We start from the raw sequence: 10,332 nt of genomic DNA on the forward strand, positions 1-10,332 counted from the left end.
GGTCTGTATAAGACAGATATCATCTTTGAGACCAGCATGTCCACTTATGTGCTACTTGCTACCTTATTTGGAAGGTTTGTTTGCATTGTTGACCGGCTTTATAAAATTAGCTTAGCATAAAAAAAACATTCTCCTAGTTTGGTACAAATAACCCCTTTTTACTGAAATCTTGCAGTGGTCTGGCGTAAAGATTAATTTTTCTAAAAAAAAAAAACCAAAAAGAATAAAATAGTTAGTTGACCGAACTACGTGGGTCTGATTCTCACCGGATGTGAGATACGTAGGCAAACCTCGTCGGTTCCGGCCCCCAATTTTCCAAAAAAAAAAGAGAAGAAAAGTCCAAACATATTCTCCTTTTCCTTAATTCTTTTTTTTTTAAAAATCTTGCCTTAGAAAATGAAAAAACAAATCAATCAAAAAAAATATATATAATAATTTCTTTCAAAAAAAAAAAAATCATTTGGGCCTTTTTTTTATTTTTTTTATTTAATGGCTATATTACTAATTTAATTTTTTTTAGTCCCACATTTTGGTTTCAATTTTCATTTTTATTTTTGTTTTAGAGTCAAACCCGAGAAATCAGAATTTTTGTGTCAATAGTATATTTGATTAAAACCTAACCCCGTGTCCGGATAAACAGGTGCACCATGAGTGGGGAAAGAGGTAAGTCTGAAAAGAGGCCCAAGTCAGAAGGGATACCGGATTTTCTTATTGTTGATCAGATACCACAGTTGTTGTGGGATTGGTGGAGAGATTTTAAGGAATATGAATGAAACCAGATAAAGAAGCACTTGGGACATTTGGTTCACATGAGGACGATCCAACCCAGGAGGGATGTGATCGAAGCTTTGATTCCGTATTGGGATCCTGAAAATAATGTGTTCCATTTTACTGACTGTGAAATGACTCCGACCTTGGAGGAGATCGCTCATTTCCAGGGGTGGGGCCGTAATCTTCGCCGCTAGAGGCCCATAGTACCAAAAAATGTGAATGAGGGTAAGTTTCTGAAACTCTTGAACATAAATTACGGACAATATGAAGGTTTAGGAGGCAAGTGGGTTAAGTTAGGATTTCTGTTTCCCTTGTACGGCCTAGAATGCAATTTCGAAAGAAATGTGGGAAAATTGAAATCAAAAGAAGGCAAGGAAACATGGAAGATACACAGAAGGTTTGCATTTATGGTTGCTTTTTTGGGGCGTGTAGTTTTTCCGGAAAGGGAAGGACGTATTGACATCCGCTTGGCAGGTGTAGTTGAGGCTCTGACCTCAAAAGGGGATATTATACCTTGGTCCCTATGATTCTTTCTTCCATTTTTCGTACTTTAACTAGATGTAAATTGGGCGCACGAAACTTTGATGGCTACAATATTTTGTTACAAATATGGTTTTTGGAGCATTTTTATCGTCATCCTACGATCACCAATTTTAGTGAGCTCTGGCCTAATCACACTTATGATCACCAGAGAAGAATTGACGAATGTGACTTTCCAGAAAGGATTGACGCTTGGAAAGAACTGCTCATTACATTGTCTGCCAAACAGATCACGTGGAACTACGATTGGTTTTCCTCTAAAGAGGTCATTTGTGAGTCTGCATACCATTCTTATTTGGTACTCATAGGATTGGATGGTGTTCAGCCCTATGCTCCACTTCGGGTAATGCGCCAGTTTACACGACGACAAGAGGTGCCACCAACATGAGATATGAGCAAGTTCTATTATGATTTTGGTAAAGATCAACCTCATGACGAAGAGGAAATTATGAAAATTTGGTATGCGAGTAAAGTCTCGGAGTTGAATGAGATGGTAGAAGACCGAGATTGTGGAGATGTGATCCCTGAATATATTACTTGGTTTCATGATCCTTCGTCATTTAGAGATAGGCCTGAGGGTTCAAATAGGAGGAGAAATGATCAAAGAACTATAGAAAAACTGAAAGAGGAATTGGAGCATGCTCAGATGACCATAGCCAAACAACAAGCCCAACAACAAACAGGAGTTGCCCAGATTCGTTTAAATATTGAGAATGATTATCAATCTGCTTTGAGGGTCATGGATAAAGATCTAAAGCTAGCTAAAAATGAGGTAGCCCGCTTACAGGAAGAACTGGCAAACACGAATGGTTTAGTCAGAAGAGTTGGGGCGAACAAAAATGCTGAAATACGTAAGTTGCAAGAAGACTTGAGCATCGTCGAGGAAGCAATGCAGCAACAACAAATGGAGTTTGATCTCCAGAGTGAGAAGTTCAAGGCAATCAAGAATCACCAACTAGCCGAATTCGAGACGGAGAAACGTCACTATCATGAGATAATAGGTCGGCTGTAAAATGATTTGACCGAAAACATGAAACAAAGGAACTTAGCGCTGGACCGCGAGGTAGATGCACTGAATTTGGCCGATGCCCGTGGACAGAAAATCGATGGCATGTTTGGTTCCAAGAAAATGTCAAGAGAATGATACTTGAGATAGCCGAGTACACTGCTCTAGGGTGCACAAATTGTGAGAAAATGAATAAGAAAATGTTTATCGAATCCGTAATCAACCTCGCTCGCCACATTGCTACAGATCTGGAGGCCCTGTACAAAGATATGTCCAACCAATTGGGATAGGGAGCGCCCCAACCAAGATGATGTCAAGTGGATAGTCTGCAAATTTGGAGTCTTTGTTGCATTCATTTTTTTAAAAGATGTTTTAGTAGGTGTATTTTTATTTTTGAGTCTATGAGGGGTCTATTTGTGGCTTTGGTTTTGTGAGTCTTGTTTCAATCCAGTCGAATCTGTTGTAGTTTTCTTTGCGCATTTTGTTTCAACGTCTTGTACCAAAAACAAAAATATATATTGAAAATCCATAAAGATTTTATTTTTCAAAATGTTGTGTGTTTTTTTTTTGAAAAATAATAAATAATTCAATCAAATGTCTTGCATCCCTGAACTACGTAATGATCTGATTCATGCGACGACATGATACGTAGGCAACCTACAAAAGATTCGATCAAAATATTTTTCAATGAATCTAAGCTGGGATCAAAATGGGGGGAGTGTAACTTGATAAAAAAAGGGGGGGGGGGGAAGGCGCCAATAAGAAGCAACTTGATAAGCCGGAATGAAACATGAAGCCTTCCAAAATGCATTTTAGAAATGGTGATGATGTTAGGAGCATGGCATGTTATGTGTAATTCATATCTATAAAATGTCTAACCCTAACACGTTTGTTGTCTCTTATAGAGAGTAAGTTTAAGGTGGTTGGTTTGTGGTGAATCTGGCAACACATCATTACTTCACAAGATCTAAGGGACCAGTAGTAATGGATAACAACGATGAAATCAAGTTGGTCAGTGACAATCCGCAGGGTCAGTCAGTTGGGCAAGAGTTGGAAGAAATAAGAAAATTGAGACAACAACTATCAGATGTATATCAAGCTTGGGTTTCCGGTTGACCTCCACCCCAGGGTCCTTCAGAGGGAACTTCCACCATACCCTAGGCTACTCAGACACCACTCCATGCAACGAGCGATCCCATTCTACCACCAGGGTATGTGCCAAACTACAGCCTCCATGCTGCCCCCGGTACTTTTAATATGCGACCTCCAGTCGCACCATTTAGGAACACCCCTCTAGTTGTGTCTGGCGCACCGGCATATACAGTACCACCGCCACCACCTGTGACGAGACCCAACAACGAGCCACAACCTCAGGCTTATGATGGCCAATACTACTCCCCAAATATGGCTTTCAGAGCCTCAGCTCCCTACAATCAGACCCCTCAGTACGAGTCACTAGCGAAAAATAACAAGCCTGCAAAGACAAGTGAGCCGGATGAGATGGCCAGGAAAGTGAAAAGTCTTGAACAAAACATAAAAAACATACAGGGAATAGGTGGTCATAAAAGTGTCTTGTTCAATAATCTGTGTATGTTCCCTCACATCCATTTGCCACCAGGTTTCAAGACCCCAAAATTCGAGAAGTATAATGGACACGACAACCCTATCGCCCACTTGAAAAGGTACTGCAACCAGCTGAGGGGTGCAGGCGGAAGAGAAAAATTGTTGATGGCATATTTTGGAGAATGTCTTATAGGGGTAGCCTCTGAGTGGTTCATTGACCAAGACATCTCTCACTAGCATGTCTGGGATGACATGACCCAGGCCTTTGTCAAGCAATTCCAATACAACATTGATATTGTGCCGGATCGTAATTCTTTGTCCAATATGAAGAAAAAGCCGACCGAAAGTTTTAGGGAGTATGCCATCAAGTGGAGGGAGCAAGCGGCTAGAGTTAAGCCACCCATGGATAACCACGAGTTGATCACTGTTTTTCTGGAGGCTCAAGAGCCTGATTACTTTCAGAACATGATGTCCGTGACGGGTAGACCTTTTGCAGAAGCAATCAAAATAGGGGAGATGGTCGAAAATGGCCTCAAGACCGGCAAAATTGTAAGTCAAGCTGCTCTCAAAGCCACCACCCAAGCTATCCAAACTGGGTCGGGAGGTTTGGCAAATAGAAAGAAGAGAGATGAAGGGTCCATGATGGCTTCGGGATCTAGGGAGTTTCAAAGAGGGGCATCGCACCATTATGTGCAAGTTTAGCAGGGGCAATCCAGCTACCCTCAACATTATTATCCCCTGCTGATTCCTCAATACTATGTGGGCCCACCGCAATATACAGTGTTCAATGCTCAATCATATGCTCGGCCTCCCAATTAACAGGTACAGGCACCAACTCCAAGGGCCCCCTGACCTCAGCAACAAAATTTTCGGGCACTCTACAATGCTCGTCCCAGGTAGGATTACGGTCGAGAGCAGAGGCCGGTGAAAAAATTCACCCCATTGGCTGAACCATACTCTAGTCTTTTCTGGAAGCTGAAACAGATGGGCGTGATTGGACCCATCGCTCCCCACCATATGCATCCCGATTCACATGGATTTCAAGCAAATGCTAGATGTGAATATCATTTAGGTGCCCTGGGGCATAACACAGATGACTGTTGGACTCTAAAAAGAGCTATAGAAAGACTCATCACTGAAAAGTTGATTGTGGTAACAAATGGCGAAGAACCTCCCAATGTTACAAACAACCCATTGCCAGCACATAACGATGTTCATTTTGTAGGAATGATTGGACGAGATATTGAATGCAGGCCGTTTAATCGGGCAGAGATGACCGTGGGAACAATTCAAGAGGGAACCAAACGGGATGTAAGTCCGATCCAAGATGTGACATTGTTTGTGAAAGGCGCCCCGAGTTCAGAAAATGTAACTTTATTTGTTCCCAAGGTCACGAGATTGGAAGTTTGCTCTAATGTTCCAAGCCCAAGGTTGTATGTCCTTGGAGGCCGCCCCATCACAAGGCAGAAACAGGGCAGTACAAACGGTATAACAGAGCCGATCATAATCAGACCTGCCATGCAACCCCCTATGACAAATACAAAAACCATTCCTTGGAACTACAACAAAACTGTGATGATGTACAAAGGCAAGGAAATCATAGAAGAAGTGGGGGAAACTGGAGGTTTGACGCGATCAGGGAGGTGTTACTCTCCAGAGGAGTTGAGGAAGGCCAAGCAAATCAGAGAGGGACAATTGCCATAAAGAAATCTGTCACGGAAGAAGAGGCAGAAGAGTTTTTTAAAAAGATGAAAGTTCATGACTACTCAATCATTGAACAACTAAGAAAGACTCCTGCCCAAATCTCTCTACTATCTCTGCTCCTACACTCAAAAGAGCATGCCCGTGTACTAATCAAGACCTTAAACGAGGCACATGTCTTAGAGAAGACCACAATGAATGAGTTGGAGAAGATGGCCAATAGATTTTTCGAGGTAAACAGAATCTCCTTTACTGATGATGAACTTCCCGAGGAAGGAGCCGGGCACAATAGGGCTTTGCACCTGGTCGTCAAATGTGAGGGGCATTATGTAAAGCGAGTCATGGTCGATGGAGGTTCGAGTGTAGATGTATGCCCTCTCTCTACTTTGCAAGGCATGAAGATCAACACAGACAGAATCCGACCCAACAATGTTCGTATCCGGGCTTTTGGCGGTTCAACGAGAGATACCATTGGGGAGATCAACCTCAATATGACGATTGTTCCGGTTGACTTTGAAATTGTCTTCCAAGTAGTGGACATGGACACTTCTTATAACTTTCTTCTTGGAAGGCCATGGATCCATATGGCTCGAGCTGTTCCATCCACATTGCATCAGATGGTCAAGTTCGAACACAATATGCAAGAAATTATTGTTCACGGAGAAGACGAGTCATCCATTTATAAAGACCCGTTAATCCCGTGCATTGAGGCCAAGGAATGGTGTGAGTCCATTGTTTATCAAGCTTTCGAAGTGGTTTCTGTGGACCATGTTGAAGAAGGAAAGCCCATTCTGCATCCTCGTCTTTCCACCACATCTATAATGGTTGCTGCGGTTATGATGAGACAAGGTTATGAGCCAGGGAAAGGCTTGGGGGAATCATTGCAAGGAATTTCAGAGCCTATTTCTCCGTTCGGTAACCGGGGTACTTTTGGTTTAGGATTCAGGCCAACACAAGCAGACAAAAACAAATCCAAACACCGCAAAAAGCATGGATGGGTCTTACAACAACCTATCCCTCCTATTTTCTACACTTTTGTCAAGCCACGACTCCGAAAGGGTCAAAATTCCTCGGCACATGCAAACATTGATGAAATTTGCCATGGCCTCAGCCAGATGTTTTTTGAAGTGAATATGATCCAGGCTGGTGAAGGCACTAGTCGTGCCAATATGCAACTAATTGACCCAAACACCATGCTCACCAACTGGGAAGCAACTCCTCTCCCCACAAGGAAGGAGTCTTGGTAGTTTGCTTTCGCAACTTCTTTTTTGTATTTTGGATTACTTTCAGGGTTGTAATCCAAACATCTCAGTGTGATTGTTTTATTTTAATGTTAACCCTTCTATCCTTTCGAATTCAATGAAATGCAGTTCAGTTTCATATTATGTTTTGTATCTTTCCCTTTTCCTAATTCTTGTCATTTTATTTCCATTTCAGTTTTGTTAATGCCGTCTTTAATAACATGACATGCATGAGGAATTCATGCCCAGATCTTAAAAAGATGTCTAATATCGAAATAATGCATCAAGAGGTGGAATATGATGAAGATGAGGTTGTTGAGGAAATAAAAAGAGAGCTGGAACAATTTGAAAATAAGCCTAAGCCCAACCTCAATGAAACTGAGCCAATTAATATCGGAAGTCTTGAAGAAATTAGAGAAATGAAGATAAGCATTCACACCGAACAGAAAACCAGAGATGCCTTGATTCAACTTTTATTTGAATACAGAGATGTGTTTGCTTGGTCTTACGATGATATGCCGGGTTTAAGTGCCGATCTAGTGGTTCATAATCTTCCTACATATCCTGATTTTCCACCAGTCCAACAAAAGCAACGAAAATTTAAAACAGACGTAAGTGACAAAATCAAAGAGGAAATAATGAAGCAATTGAGCGCCAATGTGGTTAGAGCTGTCTGATACACCACCTGGGTGGCGAATGTTGTGCCTGTGCCGAAGAAGGATGAAAAGACAAGAGTTTGTGTTGACTACAGGGACCTGAAAAAAGCAAGTCCAAAGGATAATTTTCCTTTACCAAATATCCATATTCTTGTAGATAATTGCACAAATAATGAGATACAATCGTTCGTGAATTGCTATGCTAGGTACCACCAAATTCTAATGGATGAAGATGATGCAGAAAAAACCGCTTTTACCACTCCATGGGGTACTTATTGTTACGGGGTCATGCCATTCGGTTTAAAGAATGCAGGGGCAACTTACATGAGGGCCATGACCACCATTTTTCATGACATGATGCACAAAGAGATTGAAGTATATGTCGATGATGTCATCATAAAATCAAAGACACAGGCTGATCACGTGTGCAATTTGAAAAAGTTCTTCGAATGGCTTTGAAGGTATGACCTTAAGCTTAATCCAGCCAAGTGTGCATTTGGGGTTCCATCTGGGAAACTCCTCGGTTTTATAGTCAACCGAAGAGGCATTGAACTGGATCCATCTAAGATAAAACCCATTCGAGATTTGCCACCTCCAAAGAACAAAAAGGAAGTCATGAGTTTACTCAGGAGGTTGAACTACATCAGTAGGTTCATTTCTCAGCTTACAACCACATGCGAGCCCATCTTTAAGTTGCTAAAAAAGGATGCCGCTATCAAGTGGACGGACGATTGCCAAAAAGCCTTTGATAGGATCAAAGATTATCTGTCAAAACCCCTTGTACTGGTCCCATCTGAACCTGGTAGGCCTTTGTTTTTATATCTATGAGTGATGGATAATTCCTTTTGATGTTTTCTGGGACAACATGATGCAACAGGCAAAAAGGAACAGGCATTCTACTATTTGAGCAAGAAGTTCACCAATTATGAGGTTAAGTACACCCTTTTAGAAAGGACATGTTGTGCCTTGACTTGGGTCGCTCAGAAGCTGAGACATTATCTTTTGGCCTACACTAGTTACCTCATATCCAGAATGGATCCTTTGAAGTACATCTTCCAAAAGCCAATGCCCACTGGCAGGCTCGTAAAATGGCAAATCCTGCTTACAGAGTTCGACATCGTCTATGTCACTCACACCGCGATGAAAGCACAGGCTTTGGCAGATCATTTGGCAGAAAATCCAGTTGATGATGAGTACAAGCCACTTAGCACATACTTCCCAGATGAAGAGGTCAACCCAATAGAGGAAGTAGTTTCAGACGATCACCCTATATGGAAAATGTATTCTGATGGGGCTGTCAATATCAAAGGAGTTGGGATCGGGACAATCCTCATCTCACCTATTGGACATCATTACCCTACAACAACCCGACTTCAGTTCTTCTGTACCAATAATACGGCAGAATACGAAGCTTTTATCATGAGTTTGAAAATGGCCATCGATCTAGATGTGCATGAACTATTGGTTATGGGAGATTCTGACTTGATTATACGGCAAGCCCAAGGTGAATGGGAGACTCGAGACATCAAGCTTATTCCGTAAAAACAATGTGTGCAAGACTTGAGCAAAAGATTCAGATCCATCGAGTTCAGGTACATTCCCAGGTTTCACAATGAGCTAGCCGATGCCTTGGCCACTTTAACCTCGATGCTCCCTTATCCAGGCAACACTCATGTTGACCCACTAGAAATCCAAGTTAGGAATCAACACGGTTACTGCAATACAATCGAGACGGAACCAGATGGTGAACCATGGTATCATGACATCAAACGATTCCTGAAAACAAGAGAATATCCAGAGCATGCCAAAGGAGATCAAAAAAGAACTATAAGGCGGCTCGCCAATGGTTTCTTCCTGAATGGGGAAATTCTATACAAGAGGACCCCAGATTTAAACTTGTTGAGATGCATAGGTTGTACAAAAGCAGAGCGGATCATGAGAGAAGTGCATTCAGGGGTATGAGGACCTCACATGAATGGATATGTTTTGGCAAAGAAGATTCTGCGGGCAGGGTATTATTGGCTTACTATGGAGCGAGATTGCTTCAGATTTGTTCGCCAGTGTCACCAATGCCAGATTCATGGTGACCTGATTCACTCGCCTCCTTCGGAGTTGCATCCCATGTCCTCTCCTTGGCCGTTCGTTGCTTGGGGAATGAATGTCATTGGGCCGATCGTGCCAAAGGCTTCAAATGGGCATAGATTCATTTTGGTTGCAATTGATTACTTCACCAAGTGGGTGGAGGCCGTCACTTTCAAAGCAGTCACCAAGAAAGCAGTGGTAGATTTCGTTCATTCCAACATCATCTGTCGTTTTGGTATCCCAAAGACCATTATCACTGATAATGCAACCAATCTAAATAGTCATTTGATGAAGGAAGTATGAGAACAATTTAAAATCATCTATCGCCATTCTACCCCTTACCGACCAAAAGCCAATGGAGCCGTTGAAGCGGCAAACAAGAACATCAAGAAGATTCTTCGGAAGATGATCCAAGGTTCCAGGTAATGGCATGAAAAGCTGCCTTTTGCTCTTTTGGGATACTGCACGACTGTTCGCACATCTATTGGTGCAACTCCGTATCTGCTTGTATATGGAACTGAAGTTGTAATACCCGCTGAAGTCGAAATTCCCTCTCCCCGAATTATTATGGAATCAGAGATTGAAGACACTGATTGGGTCAAGACCCGATTAGAACAACTGATGTTGATCGATGAAAAACGGCTAGCAGCAGTGTGTTTTGGCCAATTATATCAGCAAAGAATGGCATGCGCTTACAATAAGAAAGTGCGCCCAAGGCAGTTTGAGGTAGGCTAGCTGGTGTTGAAACGCATCCTTCCGCACCAGGTGGAAG

General features: G+C 42.1%; 1 protein-coding gene across 1 annotated transcript; it reads left to right on the top strand.

The window, feature by feature from the left end:
• Positions 1-5,628: 5,628 nt before the first annotated feature.
• LOC138889898 (uncharacterized) lies at positions 5,629-9,863 on the top strand. Its single transcript, XM_070173242.1, has 6 exons — positions 5,629-6,824; positions 7,019-7,324; positions 7,940-8,280; positions 8,641-8,982; positions 9,142-9,434; positions 9,555-9,863. The coding sequence occupies exons 1-6, from the start codon at positions 5,629-5,631 to the stop codon at positions 9,861-9,863; spliced, it is 2,787 nt and encodes a 928-aa protein (XP_070029343.1).
• Positions 9,864-10,332: the final 469 nt, after the last annotated feature.

This window comes from Nicotiana sylvestris, chromosome 4, assembly GCF_000393655.2.
Source record: "Nicotiana sylvestris chromosome 4, ASM39365v2, whole genome shotgun sequence".
NCBI lineage: Eukaryota > Viridiplantae > Streptophyta > Magnoliopsida > Solanales > Solanaceae > Nicotiana > Nicotiana sylvestris.